The sequence below is a fragment of the Plasmodium chabaudi genome, assembly GCF_900002335.3.
Source record: "Plasmodium chabaudi chabaudi strain AS genome assembly, chromosome: 5".
NCBI lineage: Eukaryota > Apicomplexa > Aconoidasida > Haemosporida > Plasmodiidae > Plasmodium > Plasmodium chabaudi.
Genome location: NC_030105.2, coordinates 781,554 through 806,737, shown reverse-complemented (window position 1 = coordinate 806,737; position 25,184 = coordinate 781,554). Strand labels below are relative to the sequence as shown.

General features: G+C 23.0%; 4 protein-coding genes across 4 annotated transcripts; 1 reads left to right on the top strand and 3 right to left on the bottom strand.

Annotated features, from left to right (window-relative positions):
* Positions 1 to 1,030: 1,030 nt before the first annotated feature.
* Positions 1,031 to 8,869, bottom strand: PCHAS_0521900 (AP2 domain transcription factor, putative; the record flags this gene model as incomplete). Its single annotated transcript, XM_738857.2, has 1 exon — positions 1,031 to 8,869. The coding sequence occupies one exon, from the start codon at positions 8,867 to 8,869 to the stop codon at positions 1,031 to 1,033; it is 7,839 nt and encodes a 2,612-aa protein (XP_743950.2).
* Positions 8,870 to 13,476: 4,607 nt separating this feature from the next.
* Positions 13,477 to 15,093, bottom strand: PCHAS_0521800 (holo-[acyl-carrier-protein] synthase, putative; the record flags this gene model as incomplete). The annotated part of the gene is made up of 1 exon (XM_732653.2): positions 13,477 to 15,093. The coding sequence occupies one exon, from the start codon at positions 15,091 to 15,093 to the stop codon at positions 13,477 to 13,479; it is 1,617 nt and encodes a 538-aa protein (XP_737746.2).
* A 1,641-nt stretch (positions 15,094 to 16,734) lies between these two features.
* PCHAS_0521700 (conserved Plasmodium protein, unknown function) lies at positions 16,735 to 20,577 on the top strand (the record flags this gene model as incomplete). Its single annotated transcript, XM_016797376.1, has 1 exon — positions 16,735 to 20,577. The coding sequence occupies one exon, from the start codon at positions 16,735 to 16,737 to the stop codon at positions 20,575 to 20,577; it is 3,843 nt and encodes a 1,280-aa protein (XP_016655241.1).
* Positions 20,578 to 21,187: 610 nt separating this feature from the next.
* Positions 21,188 to 22,954, bottom strand: PCHAS_0521600 (serine/threonine protein kinase RIO2, putative; the record flags this gene model as incomplete). The annotated part of the gene is made up of 1 exon (XM_739840.2): positions 21,188 to 22,954. One exon carries the CDS (start codon positions 22,952 to 22,954, stop codon positions 21,188 to 21,190), a length of 1,767 nt encoding a protein of 588 aa, XP_744933.2.
* Between the last annotated feature and the right edge of the window lie 2,230 nt (positions 22,955 to 25,184).

The following is a 25,184-nucleotide window of genomic DNA, read 5'->3' as shown; positions in this document are numbered from 1 at the left end:
AGAACTCACACTAACGCAGTGACCCAAAATGAAACCAATCGACCTCCAATTTTAAACCTCGTGAAATGCCATTCATTTCGCTCGCTCTACTTACGAGCTTTTCACAACTGTGTTACCAAACGCTTTAGTAAAAGATAAACGTAACATTCTTAAAAAAGGTGTCTCAAACAGTTTTTTTAAAAAAGATATACACATGTAACATAGCAAAAATTAATAAATGCAAATATCCATATAATTTAAAAGCATTAACAAAAATATATCAAACAATGTTTTTATAAAAAGTAAAAAAAAAAATATTCAAATAATTACAACTTCATATACGTTGCTCATAATATTTATAATTATGTATGCAACTTAAAAACCCAACTCAATAAAATAATGATCGTAAAAAATGGAAAAAAAATATGCGAAATTATTTCTCACATTCATTACAACCATTATAATAGCAAAATTAAAACTAGATATAAACAAATAAACAAACAAAGGAAAAAAGAAAAAAAGAAAAAAAAATATTCTAGCATGTACACATACGAACATAAAATATACCTAACATAAATATGCATAATTTAACAGAAATTACGTCCAAATATTTTGCAAAATTATATATAAAAGAAAAAATGCCGGCTTGGCAATTTTTTTAAATTCTTCAAAAAGGGATTCAAACAATATTAAGCAACATGCAGCATAAATATATACATATATACCAAATGCAAATGACTCATATTATTTGTTAAAAAGTAAATTTAATATAATTTAAAATACGCTCACAAAAAAATACATAAAAAAGCACAAATCTATTTTCTCAAATTTAGACTTGGCTTTTTTTTTAGTAACAAAAACCTAACTTAACTGCAAAAATACAGAGGAATTAAAACAGTGCAATATATTTTTGAATCGTTCTTTCGGACTTAACTTGCTCCCTTTTGATATCCGTAAAATCTGATACCTTGCAATGCTTACCCAATCTTTTCACCAAATCAAGCACACATACATACACGCATGCATACGCGCATGCATGCATATTGCACATTCACGGAGATATAACTTGGTCCTTGGTATTTGAGTTATATAAATACAATAAGTTAGATAATATTTCATCATCATCTTTAAGCATCTTAAAATTCTTCTCATCCTTTTTATTATTATAAGGGGAATTTATTCGTCTTTTACGCGAATTTAATAAACCATTCTCTAAACAAAAATTTCGAAAAGATTCTGCTTCAAGTTTTGCCTCAGCCAAACCTAATTTCTTTACACTAAAACCTTTTGTCTTAATCGAATTATTAACAATGTACTGAACTCTATATAACTTTTTCGCATGATCATAATATATACCTTTGGGCAACGATTGTTTTATTAAATTTATATCTATATCCGAATTACCTTCACCCCCACCATTTCCTTTTTTCATACCATTATTCTCATTACCAACCATATTACTGTTGTTCATACTATTACCCATGCTAGCCATATCTTCAAGGTGCTTCCTCTCGACTTCAGACATATTATTATTACCAACCATACTTGAATCCATATAATTGCTTGATCGTTTTTTCGATTTTTTATTACCATATCCAGGATCTATATAATCCATATCATTCAATAGTTTATTCTCAAAATTTACTCCATTGTTATATCCATCATCATTATATTTATCATTATAATTATCCATAAAATTGTTAAAATATTCATTTGAATTTTCGTCATAGTAATAATAATCATCATTATTTTCATAATAAGTATTTCCTTTTTTCTTTTTACGAGTATTATAATCATTTGTTTCCTTTTCAACATTTGGATAATCCAATGTTTGCTTACTATTTTCTCCTAATAACTTATTTTTCAAATCTTCCGAATTTATATTATTGTCACTAGCATTGCTCATTCCTTTTCCTCCCCTTGTAAACAATTTTAATTGTCTTAAAAAGAAACTTTCAGAATCATTTTTATATGGATCCGAATTATTGTTCTTATTAGTATTAACACCAGATTCCTCATATTTATCACTCTTATCAAGTAGGTACATATATTTTTGATTATTATTATTTCCAGGATGATGAATATTTTCATCAGTTCCATATATATTACCATTGCTACCTAGGCCAATACGATTATTGTTGTATTTCATTTTTTCATATATATCTTTATGATGACCATGCTGAGGATTCTTTTTTGTTTTATTACTCTTCCCTTTTGGATAATTTATTAATATATTCCTATTCCCAATATTTTCTAACTTGTTCATAAAATCGTTACCATTACCAGAAGGGGGATTATTACCTCTCTTTGCAAAATTTAAAAAGTTTTGAATGTCATTAAAAAATACTTCCGAACCATCATTATTATATCCAAATTCGTCCTTATTATTGTTATTATTCATTTTTCCATTGGCTTCTCCTCTATTATTATTGCTATTACTACTAGTAGCGTTTTTTCCGCTTCTATTTATTATATTTAAAGCCACTTCATTTCCATTGGTACCAGATAAAAAGTCAGGCAACATCCCATTATATCCCTTTTTCATACTAGATTGTAAATCATAATTATTCTTATTATTTTTAAGATTAATAAATTTTAAAAAATCCATTGAATATTTACCTATCTCACCAAGATTATTAAGTTTTCCCAAGTCAGTATTCTTTTTTATATTATCATATATATTGTTACTATTATTACTACTAGTACTACTGTTATTATTGTTATTATCTAAATATTCTTCACCATCATCAGGGTATGATTTTTCTTCATTTGCATCTACGGAATGTATTCCTGTTCCTCCATGATGTCCATTTTGCTCACCTTCAACAATGTCACTACCATATGCTCCATCGATCATTTCTCTATTATGTTTTTCATTATTTTTATTGCCTTCAATTAAATCAGACACATTTTTATCTATACCATTTGATAAGTCTCCCGTATTACTATTTTCCACATTCGATGTTTCTTTAGTATCCTTAAAACGTAACATACTTAGTAATGCCTGAAGTCCAGTTTTTAGTTTTTCACCAGCATTCTCATTCTTTGCACTCTCATTACTTTCATTCTTTACATTCAAATAAAATGAATTCGATGCATCATTAGCTGATTTATCCTGGTAATTATTTTTAAACGTAGCATTCATATCATTTAGCCTGCCCATATTATCATCATCATTCTGTTCATCCATTTCATTTGCAACTCCATTTTTTATCTTATCATAATCATAATAATAATTATTTTTAGTATTATATTCATTTAATTCTTTGCCTTGTTTTTCATACGTATTATTCTTCTTATTTCTTTGGACAAATTCTTTTAAAATGGATATATCAATTTCATCTATATTCTCATTATTTACTACACGAGATTCACTAGGTGATGTATTATTTCTAGTGCTATATCTACTACGTCCATTTACATTATTATTTGCATTGTTGTTATTTCCTTCGTAATAATTATCACTCGAATCTTTACTAGAACCATATGCAAAGATTTTTGCATTACCTCCATCAACTCCTCTCAATCCGGATATTCGATCGGTTTTATCTTTTAAGCTACCCAAATTTAATGAACTTGTTTTTAATTCTTTATGGGGTGTTCCAAAGGTTACAGCAGGATTATTACTATTACTAGTAGTTGCACATTTTTTATTATAAAAGTAAGATGAACTAACATATACGGGATTTAACCATTCGCTTTTTACGGGAATATTTCCTACATCACATCTATAAAGAATACACTGTTTTCGTGCTTCTTCTAATGTGTTATAATGTATCAAACTAAATCCTTTTGTCTTAAATTTACCATTTTCTTTCCATTGACATCTCCATAACTTTCTTGCAGAATCAAAATAAACACCAGTTGGTAATGGACCCATAGGTATTAATGATGTGTCGTTATTATTATTTCCACTAACATTTGATTCAACTTTATTACTATGATACAAAGCATCGTAATTTCGTACATTACCCAAATTGTTACTCTTTGCTCTTTTGTTACTGCCTTTCCTTTTCTTAACTAATGGCATATCATAATCACTTTTATTTTTCTTATTTTCATCATCATAATTATCATAATATCTACTACCTACAGCATCTCTACCAAAATTGGCATTCGACACACTTCGTTTCGAATTGTTATTTCGAGTTTTACCACCTCTTTCCCCATTTACAAAATAATTGTAATAATAATAATTATCATTATTATTCTTTTTCGCATTCCTTTTTTCAAAATCAAAATCTTTATGATATCCAGAGGATGGGTTTTGCAAAAAAATATTGTCAATCAATTCGTTACTACCATCACCAACTATATCATAACCAGTATTGCTTATGTATCCAAAATTATTATCAATGTCATTATATCCAATACTAATATTATTTAAACAATCATTTCCATTATTTAATAAAATATTATAACTATCCATAAAACGACTTTTATAATCACTAATTCCTTCAATCACTTTTGCACCTTTTTTTATTTTATCATAATTAGGAATATTATTAAATTTTAAATTATTATATGTAGAAAATAATAAACTTGATGAATCACCACCATAATTTATCATATTTACATTTGCATCACCACCACTACCTAATATTAAATGATCTACTCCAAAATCTTTTCCAATCACTCTACTTGAATTCGGATTAATTTGATCCAATATATATTTACCATCTATTGGTAATAAACCATCTCCATAATATTTACTGTCAATAGCGTTACTAATATCTCCTAACAACCCTCTTTGAATATTTCCAGTTAAGTGGTTATTATTGCTTGCCATTAAATATTCATCATAACTTATGTTTTTTAAAAACACTTCATTCTGATATTGATAATCATCATTCGTATATAAAAACATAAAAGTTTGGGGCTCATGTGGAAATAATGTATATAATATTTCAGATTCATGTACATTTCGTGGAAATATTGTATTATTTAATAAAATGAATTTTTTATATATAACATCATGAACCATCGAAATATATTTCACTTTGATTTTCTTCTTCTTTTCAAATAAATGGTTTAACAAATTATTGTTATACTTCTTTTCTAATAATTTATCATAAATTAATTTTTTCTTTTTTTCTTTTTTCTTTAGAGATGATTCTTTATTAAATACTTTCATTTTCTTTTCTCCAGGTCGAAATGCAGATCCATTTTTTGCCAAATTAAAATTTTTCCCACTTCGAGTATTACTACATTCTCCATTCATGGTACTATCTTTTATTGTTGCATTTTCATATAAGTTATAAAAAAACCACCAATATGGTTCGACAAGTCCATTTTTATTCATCATTTTATATAGCGTTCTATTTCTAACGACCTTATTTCGACCCCCTAAATTGTTTCGTGATGCATTTTCTTCAGATGAATAATTATCCGTAGATTGAGCATTATTACTACGTAAGTGATATTTATGTTTAGCTGTTAAATGGGACCCATCACTAACATCACTTGTATTAGAGTTATATCCTCTTTTGTTTAAATTTCCATTTCCTTTATTAATGACATCATTATTGTTTATAGTCACCATCTTGTTATCACCAGATGGTCCATAGTATTTTGTAAAAATATTATTATTTATCCCATTGTCCTTTAATATACCATACTTATTACTACCAGTTTTATCCTTATTTCTCAATGATATAGATATATTATCTAAATTATAACTTACTTTTTTTTTACTTCGTAATTTATTTTGAAAATATTTATCTTGTTCATATTCTGCTTGCTTAATAAGCATCTCATTGTAATTGATATTATTATTATTGTCATTCATCCATTCCCCATTATTACCTTCAGTATTCATAACATTATTAGTCCCATTATCTGATGTGCTTTCACCTTTATTTTTTTCATTATCGTTATTATCTATACCATTAGCGTCTCCATCATTGGCACTGCTATAACTGTTATTTTCATTTTGTGGATTTATAATTGCATTAAAATAATTATCGTTTTTATTTGTTTCCTCACTATTATAATTATTGTCAAGAGAACTGTCAAGAAGAATATCATTATGGTCACGTTTTTGATTCGTTCTGTCATCTCCCATTCCATTATTATCAAGTAAACTTATTGGCTCTGAAAACTTTTTCATCCTATACATAGCTTTATCCAAATCTAATGTAATAACTTTTGCATTAAAAACATATATATACATACTAATACGTAATAATACTAGTTTAAATAAATTATAAAGACATTTCTCTGTAAATAAACTTGCTTGATAATATTCATGTAAAACCCATAAAACACTATCAATTGGTTTATTCTCATAATCTACTAAATATTTTAATGGCTCTTCATTTGAGTCCTTTTCTGATGTTAAAGAGTAGTTATATTTTACATTTGTTAAACTATCTTTAGATTTTATATCCCTTTCTGTAATTTTGCAAACATAATATTCATAAGAAAACAAATCAGGGACCCATCTTATACCTATCATATAATTATTTATACATTTTATATTACTTTGAAGTAAATATTCTATATATCCTTCAGCTATTTTGTGATTTTTTTTTATATAATTTTCATATTTTACAAATTTTATAAATACAAATTTATTTAATTCATATATATAATCTGGAGCATCATCTATTATCTCATCATTGGGGCATTCCATGTTAACTATAATAACATCATTTTTAAAAAATTTCTTATTCATATAAGTATTTTCAAAGCTGTCATAAATATATGAATTTATATATATATTATCATGTATAAAATTATATATTTGTTTTTTATAATTTTCAGATAATTCGATTTCTTGTGTTTCGTTATTTGCATCACTATCCAAAGTATTATCTGAATTTATATTCTTATTTTCTGCTTCCGATTTTATAATTCCATCTTTATCATTGTTACTATTATTTTCACCTTCTTTCTCATGAGCTTCTTCTTTTATAGAAATATTACATAAATCATTATTATTATCCTTGCCATTTGAATCCACATCTTTATTGTTTTCTTCTTTATCATTTTTATTACTATTTACAGAATCGTGATCACTAAGTTTTTCTACTTTAACCTCTAAGCGGTTGGAGATATTATTATTATTTTTATATTTATATTCATTTTCTATGCCTTTCACATTTTCAAAAATAAATGTTTTGGATTTTACACAAAATCCTTGTTTCATTTTTACTAAAATAACCAGTTTATTTCCAAGGAGTTCTTTTGCATCTAAAGGAATATTATTTTCTTCTTCTATTCTTTGTAAAACATATATTTTTACATTATTCAAAAATTTTATATATCCCTCTGCATCTGAGTTAAATACTATATTATCCAAATCGATATTTAAACATTCATTTGTAAACATTTGCTCATCGTAGGTATTTTCCATATTCCTATCTTCATAATTTAAATAATTTATATTATCAGGGGAATTATTTATAGGGTGTTTTAAATATTCATTGTTTTTATTTATATCACATTCATTGTCATTTTCACTGTTTGCAAAGCTAATATTCACATTACTCATATCATTATTATTATGACTAATTTCATCATAATTTTTAGAACTCGAACTATGATAACTATGTCTATTACTTTCAGAATGTGTACTATTATTATAGTCATCATTTTTTTGGCTATTCAAACCATTATGATTATTACTATCTGCGGGACTATTATTATCAAAAACACATTCATTGTTACTAACATTATTCACTTTGTCACTATCATTAACATTTTCAATAGCATTATAGTTGCTATTGGTATTATTGTTAACGCTTTTATTACTTTCTAGCCTTTTCAGCCTTTTCTCAACCCTTTTTACATTTTTATTTAATATATGTATATACTTTTCTGCAATAAATTTGGCAAGGTTAAAAGAAATGTTTTTATTTATTGATATTCTCTTAACTACTATTGACTCCTTTGTTATATTATTTCGTTTTACTATTAAAAAATGGGGGGGTGGCCCTTCAAACTGTAAAACATATGAATAACGTTCACTGTCATTGTAACTCTCACTATTATTATTGACGGATAAAGAATTGTTAACTTTTATATTTTTATTATTTCCAATATGACCTTCATTTATATTCTTATCAGAAAAGAAAAATCTATTACTATAAAAATTTGGCTCAAAAGGAATATTATATTTTTTGACACTCTTTTTTTTATACTTATTATCTATATTCGTTATTTTTAACTCTTTTAAAAAAACTTTATCATAAGAATTTATTCCGAAAAATTGATTATTGTAATTACAATTTTTCGAATTATATAAATTTGATTTTTCAACATGACCATAATCGCTACTATTCTGACTACTTTCATTTTCATAACAGTTAGGTACATTACGAGATACCTTTTTATAAAAATAAATATTTACATCGTCTTCTCTTTTTTTATTTCTTTTATTTATATCACCAAAATTGTTATAAAAATAATAATTATATGTATTTAATAAAATACCTTTACTACCCTTTTGAGCAGAGGAATTAGATTCTTTCGGATGCGCATTACCCTTCCCCTTTTCATAAATATTTCTATATGCGTTTAAATTTATTTTCATATTAAATTTATAATCATCATTCCTATGGGAATCTGTACTTGAATTTACATTATGATTCATACTTGTATTTACATCTGTATTTATGTTTTCATTGGAATCTTCATTCATATTTATATTATCCATGTTAGAATTTGTATAACACGAATCAATGTTTAAATTTAAATCGTCTGACGATTTATCACACATATTGTTATTATTGTCGTTACTAGTATTATTCAATTCATTGGCATCTAAATCATCTTTATAGCTTTTTGGCGAATTATTTTCCTTGGAGTCTTCAATATTTATTTCACTCTTTGAATTCTGTATGTGTACACAAGGCAACACACTACATTTGAGACTGCAACTTGACATTTTTTTAAGGAATCAAAATTTTAACAATTTATATGTATATTATTATAACAATATCATGATACTACAGTAATGTTGTATATTTATATTTTATTATAATAAATAAATATTATCTTAAATCCATTAATAAACACAATGTATATATGAAAATAAATAATTTAAAATAATCGAAAGAAAAATGTCTCTTTAATCCTTCGAATATAAATATGCAAAATTAACAATTTTCATATAACATTTTATATTACCATTTCAAAAATAAAAATATGCAAACGTGTAATACATATGTATAGAGATAAATAAAACACATAACTAGTCTATGTGCTTAAAAGATATACAAAAGAACAATGTAACGTTAATTATTGTATATATTTAAAAAAATACCAATGTACATATATTAAAAAAGTATATAAAATACTTCAAACATATATCTAAAAAAAGTTCTTAATGGTATTTATATAAATCTCACACATTGAACTATGAAATTTCAATGATATACAAACATCGGTAAAGATACAACAAATAAAATTATTAAAGAATTAATATTGTAGGCAACTATAAATATGAATATATTAATAAAAATTAATATGCAAATAAATAAATATATATATATTCACGTATTTAATTACATATATAAATGTGTGTGTGTGTGTATGTATGTATATAGTGTAATTTTTATAATGTTACAAATATGTTCAAATAAATAACTTGTGAATAGTTTTTTATTACGGAAAATTAACAAATAAGCAAAAATGCATAGTTGTAATTTATGTAGAATAATGTATAATAGCTCACTCAAATTATATTTATACTTTTTTTTTCTCACTATGAATAATTATGTATGTTGTACACTAATTATGACATAAAATCACATGGTATTATTTTTTAAAAACAAAACGTTATCTCATTAAATGGAAACATATATACATATATATTAATAAATACATATAAATGATTACAACAATACGTACATATTCTTTAAAACATTAATACTTCAATAAAATTTATATATAATTATAGCTAACTGAAAAAAAAAAAAAAAAAAAAAAATTGAAATACATAATAGATAGCTATATATATTTTACCTGGCTTGTAAAGAAAAAAAATATTATATAGGTTATACAGAATGAAAATTAAAAAGTTAATAAAAAAGCTACATATACGCAAAATTATATATATATATATATATATTTAGTAAACTTGATATATAAAATGTTTAAAATTGATATAAAATATTTTAATTAACAAAATTTTACAAAAATACCAAAAAAACTTAAATATTTAAAAATTAAACCTTCTTCGTTTGTTATATATTTTTATTGCTGTCTCTTTATCTCTCTATATATATTTACTGCCAAAATTGTTTTGTTTATTTCAAAAAAATTATATATTATGCATTCTGTCCGTAAGTACTGCAAAAAATTTGTTCTATATATAAGAAACCAAATATATTTTATATATTGTTAATGCTTTTATACAAAAAAATATTATAATATACATGAATTATACAACGAGCATATATTACATATAACAACAAACATGTGTTGCATTCATAAAAAATACTTATAAAAAGAAAAAATTACACGGGAAAAAAACAAAAAATACAAAGCAAAACGATTCACATGCACACACATATATATATATATATTACTATGAATGTGTATAGAGATATAAAAACATACTTTCAGTGGTTATTTTTTTGGATACACAATATATATATTTATTTATTTACATATGCATGTGATAGAAAGTACCTATTCACATGCGTGTGTGCAAAATACATTTATATCTAAATGAGCAACAGATAGTTAAAAAATAAAATAAAGGCAAAGCATATATAGGTGCTTATAAATTTATGTTGCATATTTAAAAAATTAACAAATGAAAAAAATTGAGTTTAAACCACAAATTTATTTACACCATTAATTAAACACAACCTTGTTTTTTATATAATACACAAATATTAATTACATGAATTTAATTTCACTGAATGACATAATCAATAAACACATAAGACTATAACAACAGTATTTTCAAACTATAAGCATACTTCATAATACATTAATATATATACATATAAGATATATTTTTAATTTGTATATATACTATGAATTATTAAACTTACAAACAAGTACCTTTTAAAAATATTAAATGAACAATAATATTAAGATAGCACATATACATATAATATATTAAAAGAACAAAATTAATATATATAACACGTATATATATATAATATATATGCATGTACATATATATACTTGATAACTTCTTAAAATACAAAATTCAATTTACGTCAATATAAATTATTAAAAGCAAAATTAACATACAATTAAATCAAATGAAAACTTAGGTACATCGTTCATTTGATTATTTAATTTAAGTAACATACATAACCACGTATATATTATATAAATATATAGTAATCTATAATATTTTTAAAAAGGCTTTTTAATTCAAATTAATAATAAAAAAAAATTGATTTAATTCGTTAATTTATTAACATAAATGAACAAACATTTACATTGTAGATATATTAAAAAAAAACACAAAAGGCATTTTTATAAAATTAAATTTTTTAATTTACAAGTGTGTATAAAAATGTGTATATGCATGTGTTTATAAAACACGTTGTGGTGTATACATTATAATATAATTAATTTCATTGTTTATTCAAAATATTAACATTTGTTTAATTTACAAATAAATAAATAACTACAATTACATAATAAATGAAGTAAATTTATTTATAAATGGAAAAATTAATTAAACATATTAATTAATGAAAAAAAATTGTAATAAGAAACACAAAAAAGGCTTAAAAAAAGGAAATTGTGTATATATAATGCAGATAAATATAAAAAAAAATTATTAGTGGTAACATGGTATTAATTAAAAAAATATTATACACATATAAATTGTAATAACAACATAATTGTATAAGAATGTTTTATCTATATAAGTTTATAGATACATATATAGTTATATATATAATAATTTTCTCGAACATTTTAATTAATAAATTTTTATATATATACCATAAATGGTTTTTTACACTTTTTTTTATTTTAAATTATTATATATATATTTATACATAAATTAAAGCATAAATTGAATTTTGTGCAAAAAAAAAATTGTAAAAAAAAATTAAAATTGTAAAAAAAATTAAAATTGTAAAAAAATTATATAAATTTTTAGGTACTAAGAAAGCTTATGAAAAAAAAACAACAGTGTTTACATATAATGTTTTTTTTTCAATTAAAATTGTATAAAATGTATAAAAAATAGTGTACATGCATTTATATATTTATCAGTCCGTCCCCCTTAGTATAAAAAAAAATTATGGCTATTTTTGTGGGACAATAATAAAAATTTAGATTGGTTAAAAATTACATAAAATATATATACACTAATAAATATATACATAACATTATTTTTACAACCTCATTTTGTTCAATTTATATAATAATTTTTTTACATAATCTTTTACATTAAAAAAAAAAAATTATTAATAGGGTATCTTAAAATAAGCATTATAGGTTTTCTACACTATTGTAACAGGTTTTTTTTTAATTATTACAAGCATGTAATTTTTTTTTATTTTAATGTGTTGTTCATACTCTAGATATATATATAATAATTATTACAAGTATTTATTGCTTTTTTTTAGCGTGTATGAAATAACACAAAACGGAACAAATATTTAACTTAAAAAAAAGTGTATAACATTTTCTACATATTAATTTTTTTCTTATATTTTTTTAGTTTAATATTTCTATATTTAGCCATTTTTTAATATTTAATTATATGAAAAATTAAAGACTAGTTTACCAGCTCCCCCACATAAAATAGTACACTCATTTTTTCTTTATACTATACATACCTACAAATATGATACTATAGCCTATACATAACCGTGGTAAAAATCGAATTACATATTTTAATATATACCTGTATGGATATAGCTTCCCTATAATTTTCCTGGTATTAAAATTAGTAGTATACATATTAGAAGAATATTATTAATAAAACATATATACTATTATATTATGTGTTAATGCACTTAAAATTTTTTTTTCCTTTATTCAAAAGCTATTTCACATAAGGTGAAATTTCCACTTTATTATGTATGAAAAAAATTAGTTGGAAAATTATAGTACAATATTTTTATATATACATTATTATGTTATTTTTTGCTTCATAATAAAATCTTTGTAAATATGTAAAATAAAATACACATGTGCATGTATTACAAAAAAACAAATATAAAAAATATGTGCTTAAAAAATAAGCGTAGAATATATGTGCCTGGTTGAATAAAATATATAATTTTTAATTTACTATAAAAATGGAATTTCATTTATTATGGTTACCTATAATTTATGCATTCATTGTTCCTACCCCTTTATTACATTTTTTAAGAATACAAGAGAAAAATATAGCTATGTCATACCTACTAAAATAATTAAAAAAATGATAAATATGGTGTGCAACTAGTTGTATTATAATGCAAACAAAATAACAAATTAAAGACGAACAAAATGTATTTTTTTTATTGTGAAACTTGGTATACTTATTTTTTCCTTCTTTCGTTCACTTACTCGCTATATTGTTTATACATTCGAGCCTACAGCTAGTGCCTGTGCTTGTATAATATATGTCGGAAAATTACACGAAATATCATTTGTCTGACTGTTCATAATTTTTTCATCACTAATTGATAAAAATATTTTGACAATACCCATTTCGTAAGCTACCTCTTTAGCTTTTCCATATAAATGGACATGAGGTTTTCCATATTTATCATTTTTTATTTCAATATCATTCATACTTAATCCATATTTAGATATAGAACTTAATCCACGCCCCATGGATTTAAGTATAGCTTCTTTTGCTGCAAATTTTTTACTAACATAAACTGCTAGTTTTTCTAAATCAGTACTTTTACTTATGTTTTCGTTTAATTTTTCTTTTTGCGTTTCATATTCGACTAATTCAAATGGATTTAAAACCTTTTTTATAAAATTATTATTTTTTTCAAGAATTTTATAAATTCTATTAACGCATAAAATATCTGTACCAAGACCTATTATATGGTGGGCATAAAAAGTATTTGTAGATTTATGAAATTTAAAATATTTTTCAATGGTTTGTTCTTCTAAATCCATAAATTCAGTATATTCTTTAAAATTATTTACATGATCTTTATGCATTAAATGTATTAAACCATGTAAAACATAAAAAGGAAGTCTTTCATTAACATCAAAAATATTTCGGAATAATTTATTTACACCTCTTTTGTTTTCTTCTTCATTAGAATTTGTACTAATAGGTTCGTCTATTATTTCTTCACTATCGCCTTTTAATATATTTTTTTCATACTTCATTTTTGATATAACACATTCTTTATTTATATATTCAGGACATAAAAATATATCGCCACTTTTGGAATTATTTATATAAAAAAAATCATCACCGTGTAAGATTTCATCATGTTCATCATGTTCATCATTTTCATCATTTTCATCACCGCTTGTTATATCATCATTTTTTACAACATTCAAAATAGAAATTACATCGGTTGGCTCATTCTTATTTCTATATTTTTTATTAATACGTTTCATTTCTTTCAAATCAACAAATTTTATAATTAGTTGAACATTATTAAAATTTAATATATTAATAAGTTTTTTTGTTTCCTTTTCAAAATGTGCTAAATCAATAGGTACATCAGTTTGATTATTAACAATTTCTAAAAAAGAATGACCTTCGTTATTTTCGCTATATCCTTTATTATTAAGAAGTATGTTATCAATTATTTCGCTAGTTTGATATTCCTCATTATTGTCTATCGCATATATCCGTGTGTTTATCCTGCTTATGTTCGACATTCCATTGTAGTAATTCCTTTTTCGTTTTGAATACTTTTTCAAAGAATTTATGGCATTTTTCTTTTTTATGTTAGTAAATAATCGATTAGTAATGTAACATTTATTTATCGAACCTCTGTGGGGGTATAAAATTGTATCCACATTTTTCCTAAGGTATTTTGGAAAAACACTACTTTCAAAACCATTAAATTTTGCAGCATTCGTTTGATTTGCTATATGTAAACAATTTATTATGACATTTCGAATAATATTACCCTCATATATAAACAAGTACAAAATTATCACTTTGATTATTTTCAGGCATATATTTTTAAATGGAAACAACAAAAAAAATGGCATTATATTATTATAATATAGAACAAATATTTACAAATAGAATGCTAAGATTCTCCATGAGTACTTTAAAATTTATCAATACACAAATATCATTATCATAAGTCTTAATTGAGCTTATCCATTTATCATTGCACAACCTTTTCTTTTCTCTATTTGTACTGTTGTGAAATGCTAGTAATTCCTTACTGTTATATTATTGCTACTACTAGTTCCCTTTATTTTTCCCTTTCAAACATTTCTTAACTTATCCAATATATGCAACTGCTATGTATATGTGATCATATAATTGTAAACAAACATATATTGAGGCTATCAAAATTATATTTCTTCATCACACGAATATAATATTTAAATATTTTTTTTTTCTTAAATTTTTATCTTTAAAAAAATTATTTTTTAAATCGTTTTATAGAAGAATTATGTGATAATTTTTTTTAAATAATAACCATTTAATTGTTTACTAAAAAATGAGAAACATCGTTATTTTGGCATATGTATAAACATATTATTTTTGCTATTCATTATTCCATACAATTTTTTTTTTTTTTTTTTTTGTCATTTGGCTAGTACCACATTTTTAAATAGATCTTCCATTTATTAAAATTGCAACCTTAAAATGGTTACCACTTATTAAAGAACAGTTAAACAACCACCAAAGAATATGAATAAATAAAATACGTGTCAATATGCTCCTATATATGCATATTTATTGGCATGATTGTAGAACATTTTAATGAGAGACACACACACCTTTAAATGGGCTTTTCCAAAAAAAAAATAATTTATCTTTTTACTTTTCGAAAGAACATACTTTTTTTAAAATAATCATTACTATTTAAAAATTTCATACAAAAAAATATGCTGTTATAATTATACCTATGACTTATATATATGTGTAGAATTACACACAAATAAAATTATCACCAAAATGGTAATACTTACTATACAGTAAAAGGGCTTAAATATTCGTCTTTTATTTTTCAATATATAATACTGTAATTTATTACACTTATTGTTTGTTGAATATATTTTTACAATAGTTTACAGAATGTTAATAGCTGTTTTAGTATTTAAATATTTTAAGAATATAAAATTTAAAAGTATATCCAATGGTTTATTGTTACTTTTTTAACTGGTCTTAAAAAAATTATTTCCAAAGTGCAATTGTGTGCAAATATAATTCAAAAAAAACAACAAAAGACAATTTTTTTATGACCAATATTTTTCTTTTATTTTCGTTAAGCTTGTGGGTCTCTTAATAAGTCTTCCATATAAAAATTAATACAACACAAAAAATAAATGAAATAATGAATATACAATTTGATAATAGTAATACATTACACTATCTTAATAATTCGTTACTAAGCACATAATACAACGACAATTTGGGAATAACACAAAATTCAAAAGCAATGATCTTATTTATATACATATAATAAAAAAAAATTTTGACAAAACAACATAATAATATTCTACAATTCTGTAGACTTAATATATTATATTTTACTTCTTTGTTGTGTTTATTTTGTACTTCCCTTACATTATAAATTCGCTTTCGTATATTTAGTTGGTACATATACAATTGTAAATTGTTTATATTAATTAAATTTTTTTTACCCTATCTTCATCACGCCCTTTGTGCATATGGGCAATAATGATAGTGACAATGGAAACTATTCCAGTAATTTTTATACAAATATAGAAAGAAGAAAATATAAAATTAACAAAAAAATGGAAACGGATGTACTTATTGTTGGTGCTACTACAGGGGGACTTATTTTGTCTCTCGATTTATTTCGAAAAAATATAAAACATATAATAATAGATTCATGTGAAAGTAATATAAAAAATAAAAAAATAAATGAACAATATTTACTTTATCCTAGAACCCTTGAAATGTTACACGATTTGAATCTTCTCCCTGAAATTTTAGCGAATAGTTTGAAATTAACAGGTATAAATTTTTATATACAAAACAAATTAATAAATCAAAGTAGTAAAAACTTTTTTCAAAGTATAAATGGAAATATGCCATATATGCTAAGTATTAATAAAATGTCTCTAAACAAAATATTATTAAAAAAAATCAAATTAAATGGTTCGATCATATGGTATAATACATTACTATCACCCATTCAAAATCAAACACCAAAGTTTATAAGCTATAACAATTATAGTGATCAAAATGAACATACTGAAAAGTTATCAACAAATAATAAATCCGACTTCCATCATGAAAATATAAAAGTAAAAAAATTATATACTTTACCATCACTTTTAAAAAATCGAGAAATCAAAAATGCTCTCATTAAAAATGATAATAAAATGGAAAACAATATTGAAACCCAAAGTACATCTAAAAGTGTTTCTAACGAAAAAGACAATAGCATAGACATGAATTTAATAACATCAAATAGTAATTCAATATTTTCTAATTTATCAAATAAAAATGTATCGAGCGATTTTTCTTTTTATTGTAGTACTGACACTAATTATAGTCATCCCTATGATATCAGTGATAAGACATATAATTCTGATCCCAGTTTTTTGGGTAAATATTCGTCAGAAGAAAATAATAAATATAAAATTGAAGGGTACATCGAAAAAAAATACAGTAATAATAATGGAAACAGTGATTTAAATATGTTTTATGAAAAAAAAGACAATAAAAATATTCAAAAAAATTGTAATATAACAGGGACAACTGTTCGAGTAAAACATAACTATACTTATTGGGATGGAGAAAAAAATCATTTGAAAAACTTAAGAATAAACAAAAATGAAAAAGAGAAAAAAAACAAAAAAAAAAAATATTATTCTTATATTAAAAGTAAATTTATAGTTGGTGTTGATGGAAAACATTCATTAGTTAGAAAATTATTTAATATAAAAATGGAAGAAAAACAAAATAATGATATAGAATATATATCTGCAGATATATGTGCAAAATGGAGTAATGAAATGCATTATTATAATTTATCTTTATTTCAATCCGAATATGGATTTATTACTTGCTTTCCTATATTTTTCGATATTGCAAATGTTGATGAAAATAACTTTTATTCTACCGACCCCAAATTTAAAGACACCATAAAAAATATGAAAAAAGAATTGTACATAAGAAAAAATCATAGCTATTATTCTAATTCTAAAAAAAATTCCAACAAGTCAATAAAAAATGAATCTTTCAAAATGAGTAATCCACAAAAATTATCTATTCATACTTTAAGTAGCTCACCAATACGTACTACTGCAGGCTCAAACAATAAGGGCATACAAAAAATAAGGAATAATATTGCATTTGTAAAAAGATACGTGCAAAGTGAAACAGGAAAAAAGGACGATATAGCCCATGATAAATCATTACAACGAAAGGATGTAGAAGAAAACAAACAAAGCCTATATATGCCAAATCAAAAGCGAAACAGATTTAATAAAAGCCACACAAATGAAATAATGGAAAGAGAAGTTTATAAAAAAAAAGAGCTTTTTAAAACGAACAAGCCAAAAAGTGTTTGCCAAAAAATTAACGATTACCATGAAAAACAAAATAATATTTTAACGAACAAAGGCATGATCAATATTAGTCTCGAAAAAAAAAAAACTAAAGAATATTTTATGAATTTTATCAAAAAATATGAAGAAAAATTTGCCTGTTATATTAAAAATGGGAAAGAAAATAGCGAGGAAAAGGTGACGAAAGAAAATGGCGAGGAAAAGGTGACGAAAGAAAATGGCGAGGAAAAGGTGACGAAAGAAAATGGCGAGGAAAAGGTGACGAAAGAAGGTAATGAGGAAAGGGTTGAAAACTCTTTGGGTACTTTAGAAATGTGTCTTTCACAAAATAGGGGGGAGATAAAAAACGAAGAAAATTATCATAAGTCAAATACCTCTTCCATTTTCACTACTAAAGAGAGTGATCAAGAATTGGCAAAGCATTTTTTACAAAAAGGGCAAACCGCCTCAGTTTCAACAACAGAAAATGATACAAGCTCTATTTTAATTAAAAACAAAAACAAAAACAAAAATAAGGAAACATCGCCAAACGAAAGTTTAAAGGAAGATACAGACAATAACTATGTGGATGCATTGAGTAACAATTCAATGAATGAAATAAATAATCGAGCTTCAAAATATGCAAAATTAGGAATATATAATTGGCATATAACCATATGTAGAAAAATCGACAAATTTTCCCAAAATAAATTTTTATATCCTATTAAAAAATCGAAAGAAATAAAATATATAGAAGTTATAAAATTAATAAATAAAATATTTCCAAATACTGAATTATATTATTTATATAATTTGAAAATAGGAATACATAAAGATAAAATATGCAGAAATTATTATAATAATTATGTTGTTTTAGCTGGAGAAGCAAATTGTTTTTATAACCCACTATTTAATGTAAGTGTTAATTTAACTATACATGATATATATAATATAGGATGGAAATTAAAATATATTATTAATTATGGTTGCACATTAATATTATTAGAAGGTTATGAAAAAGAAAGAAAATATATATCTGAAAAAGTTGTATCATGGAATAGAGAAAAATTAAATTTTGTTTTTATCAATAATAATGGTAATAATAATATTTGTGCATATTATAATATATTCTTTTTAAAATTTTTTGCTTATATATTTCAAAAATTTCCTACGAATTATAACATATTTGAAAAAATCTATTTAAGTACATTTTTACTACAACATAATTATACTAACTATGTTATTAACAATACAAGGAATGTTTTTTTTTGTAATAAAAATAATAATATATATGCAGATAGAGCAAAAAATTGTATTTTAAAATTTATATCCTCATTTAATAAAAGTAAAGAAAATAAAAATGTGTCCTTATATGATTATTTAAAAAATCAAATGCACACACTAATTTTATGTATAAATATAACAAAAGAAGAAAAACCAATCTGTAATTACATTACCACACAACTACTGAAAAATAAATATAATAAAAAATTATCTTATACATATGATAAACCAGCTTTAAAAAAATTAATAAAAATTGCACGTTTAACTCATAATATTATGGGAAAAAAGGGAACTCAAAATAACAACACCAATTGTAGAGAACAACCTTTTTTAAAAATTTTATGGATATTATGTAATCAAAATAAAAGTGATTTTATTCAAACGAATACAAGTATTTGTTCTGCTAATTTTAATGTATATACACGTAATTTTACTACTAGCTCTTATAATATACCAAATGAATTAATTAATACTATAAAAGATTCAAAAATAAAAGATCAAGTTATTTTATATGATTTTATAAATGATTTTCAAAAACAATATAATATCAACTTTTATTTACCAAACAATCTTATCTATCAACCAAATTTTCAATCCGCAATATACATTTTTATACAACCCGACTTTCATATTACACACATTAATTATGTCAATGATGACAACCAGATTGCTTCCTTCCTCGACCATGTATACAACTTTTACGGCTAAAACGGGAAGCAATAACCAATATAAGTAAAATATATGACATATAAAATAGACCATATACGGCGTAGCGACACAAATTTTAATCCAACGCTTTATCAGAGTTAAAAAGGTGTGCTTATGGGACATAGGCAATGAACTGTAAAAAGAGACCCTCTATTTCGACATATGCATATGTTAATTCTTATGGTTATATAACTATTGATAGGGTGGAAAAGTTAATTATTTTTTTTTATTTTACATATATGAGTAAAATAAAAAAACATGAAAAAGAAAAAAAGAAAATAACAAATAAAAATTATTTAAAAAAATATCTGTTCATATATGAACAAAACAAATAAAAATAGGGACCATTATATCAAATAAATAAAAATATTGTAACTGTGCATATGAATATATACACAAATCCAAACATACAAAAGGTAGAAATTAGCCACATGGCTTTTGTTTTTCCTAATTTGGAAATATATAAAAATATAAAATGATCATTCCTCGTTTATTGTAACGTATGAATGACTACGTCGTTTTATTTCACATTGTTTTTCTGACATACCTTTCACCAAATTATCATTTTTTATAACTTTATAACAAAAATGTATATTACACATATATTAGACTACATGTAGTTTTTAATTTTTTCCATCAATTTTTTTTTATTTTTTGTTTTTAAATTTTCCTTAAATTTTTCTTTTTTTTTTTTTTTCCTATCCATATATTTTAATTTGCTTTTTGCATATTCTTTGGTATATTTTTTAATATGTGGATTCCAAGTATCAGATAATTTTTTTTTTGTTTCTCCAGATTGACTATTACTCGAATCACAACTCGAATATTCTGTTAAATCATTTTCATTATGATCACTCGTTTCTTCACTTGAATTTTCATCATATAAGTTGTCATCACTATCGCTAGTTTGATCATGTTCCATATTTTGGGGACTAACCTTTTGTTCACTGGGAATGTCTTCATAATTATCATCAAGTTCATAATTTTTTTGATTACTACAATTTTTATCAACTAAATTTGGAGTGTCATTTTCTTTATCAGATATACTATTTAACGAATTTAAAATTAGTTCTTTATGTTTTGTTTCCAATATATTATCAACATGCTCATTAACAGTATCTTCCCTTTTATATAATTTATTATTTTCAGTTTCTCTTTCCTGATTATTTTCATAAACATCTTTATATTGATTATCTAAACTGTCATTTAAATAATTCGTTGACATATCACTAAAAGTATCATCTTTATTATTTTTTAAAATCGAACTTTTTTCATTTTTTTTTGAATCGTGTTCGGTTGTATTATTATTTTCATGTTGTAAATTTATACCATCATCTAGTTCTGCTATATTTCCAGTTGATTTGTCATCATTTTGAACTGTTATAGCGGATTCGTTATCAGATAAATTAGTTTCATAATCCGACTTATCATTTTGTAGAATTTCTAAAAGTGCATTATCATGTTTACTTGAAATATTATTTTCATCTTTTATAATTTTTTCATTTTCTAAAGATGCAATATCTTCATATAATGGATAATCTTCAATTCGTATTTTATATTTTTTATAAAAGTGATTAATAACACATTTTACATCTCTTTCAAAATACATTTTTCCATTTTCATGATGTAATGAAACGATTTGAGGAAAATCTATAATAGTTATATTTTCATTATCATCAATTAATATATTAAATTCGTTAAAATCACCATGAATTATATCTGATCTCGCAAACTTTATAATAGTATTTAACAAGAAATCAATTACTTTAAAAGGGTTAGATATTTTTACATGAGATAATGGATATCCATTTACATAAGACATTAAAATCATATGTCTGTTTAAATCATATGGTTTAGGAACAGGAAAATCATTTTCATATAATGCTTTTAAATATGCATATTCTTTTGTTGCAGCTATTTTTGATAAATATAGCCAATTTCGAAATTTTTTTTTTCCATAATAATCTCTATTATTTTTTATAGTTCTAAATGATATTCTACCTAATCTATGAATTTTTAAACATAATAAATTATCATTTACATCTTTACATATATATATATCTGATTCTTTTCCTACACCTATTTGATTCCCTACACTTTTTAATATACCTCTATTTAAAAAAGCTCTTAAAGCTAAAAAATCATATCCTAAATATGTTAATTTATATCCATCATATATTTTATTTTCATGACTTATTAATTTATTTTTTAATAATTTTTTTAATACGCTCATAATACCTTCTTTTCTTAAATTTGCAATACTAGCTATTAATTGGACATCTAAATATTCATGGTTTTTCATACCCATTTCTATCGCTGTGAGTACTCTGTATTCATTTTTTGATAAAAAACAAAAACATGATATATCGAGCTTCATTGTGTTTAATATATTTTTTACTTTTTTTTTTTCTGATATGTATTATGTAGTATTATTGTGATAACTACTATTGTAGCAGTAGTTATTCATCCTCTTTTGTTTTGTTCTTTTTTAAAAATAAAAACTATGAAGATGTGTTAAGACTAAACAAATTATTTGGCAAATATTTGTTACTGGAATTTTGACTGACTTCACAGAGTAGCAAAATATACTACTATGTATATATGCTTGTTTGAATAAAATGAAAAAAAATGAAAAAAGTTAATTTCTATGCATTAAAAATTTACATGGAAAATGCGGCATGCCATCAACTAAAAGTTCAACGCCATTTATTCTATAACTTTTGTTATCACTTAAAATTTAGTCATCCATTTTCTATATATTTTTAAAATTTCATAATTTTTCTACGTTTTTTGTTACTTAAAATTGTGTTGACTGCCCTTAATAAGTATATATGATAGTACATAATAATTTGTTCATATAATTTAACTGTGCTCTCACATTTTATGGTTTAAACTTGTATTTCCAATCAAATTAACGATATATTTTTTATTTCAATCTGTTTATAAAAATTATTTTCAATAAATAAAATCAATTTTGTATTTATCTCAAATTTTACAAGTTCTATATTTGTAATATTATTTTGTTTTAACATTATAGCATTCAATTTTTGTTATTATAATTATTTTTTTGGATTTTTTAACAAATTTTTGAAAACCAACTTAAAAAAATATATAATTGGAAATGTACTATAAATACATAAATAAGGAATATAAGATAATGATGATAATTATACTTTTTTCATAATAAAAATATTCCAACTTATTTCAATTAATTTTATGTGGGCCTTACTCATATGCTTAATTATTTTTTAAAAATACCAGCAATGGATAATTTATATATTAAAAATTTTTTTAATATTTTTTTTTCATTTTTTTTGCAAACATAACAATCGTATTTTTTAGTACAGCGTTCCTACTCCATATAATAAAAATATATATGCCAAAAAAAAAAACTATAAAAATTTTCAGTAGATTTATAAAAATGAAATAATTAATAAATTTTTATCATCATATATTTATTCGTTTTATCAAATATATTAATATCATTGAAAATAAAACTTAAATATATATACTATTCCAAATTACGAAGAAAGATTTAAATTAATAAGGATGAAAAAAAAAACATACTTGAAGATAATCAATCAAATATATCAAAATACAAACATAAAATTGTTATATATATTCCAAATATGAATAAAATAACAACAATTTTATAAAAAGAAAAAATCAAGCAAATATATATCAAATATATATCAAATATATATCAAATTCATATCATGAATAAACAAAAAAAAGGAAACAATAATCAAAATATAAATACAAACATGAAAATACTAACAAAATAAAAATTGAGAATATGAACAGAAGACTCAATATGATTTATTCCAATTTTTATTTTTCATTTTAATTAAAAAAAAAACATAAAATTCGATTAATTTTATATATTTTACAAGAAAACAGGCATATAATATTATGTTACCTTTATATGCTTAATGTTTTATAATTGATTATAAAATTTAATACATCATTATTTGCATATGCATGTTTGTATATATAGTATAACATTTATATTTATGTCATTTTTTTGGTGTGATTATATATAAAAAAGCTAAGTCCCTATGTATTCAAATATATAATACTTTGTAAAATAATAGGACATGGCTTACTAAAAATTAAGTATTTTGTTTTACTTCTTTTTAAAAGAAACACCATATATACATACTTTTATTTCTTTGAACAGTATTGAATTTTTTATGTACAATTTAAACTGTTATTTTATTTGATTATTGTTTATATATGCATATTCATATGTTTTATCTTTTCATAATACGTATATATATATATATATATATATATATAGCTCCACATTTTTATATCATCATATATGTATGTGTCTGTAAGTGATGAAATGTATTTTATAAAAAAGAAAGTATTGTAACGCTTTGTGCCTTTCACTACCCTTTATTCTAAATTTTTTACAACAAATATGATTATGAAATTGTTTTTAAATACATAATATATATATATGTATATAATTAGTATTTGACAAATATGATTTATACCTATGCATATATTCCCTCGATTTGAGGTTATAAATAATACAATAAATTTATATATTCTGTATATTTGTTTATTTCTATATTTTCATATGATTTTTAATTTTGTTT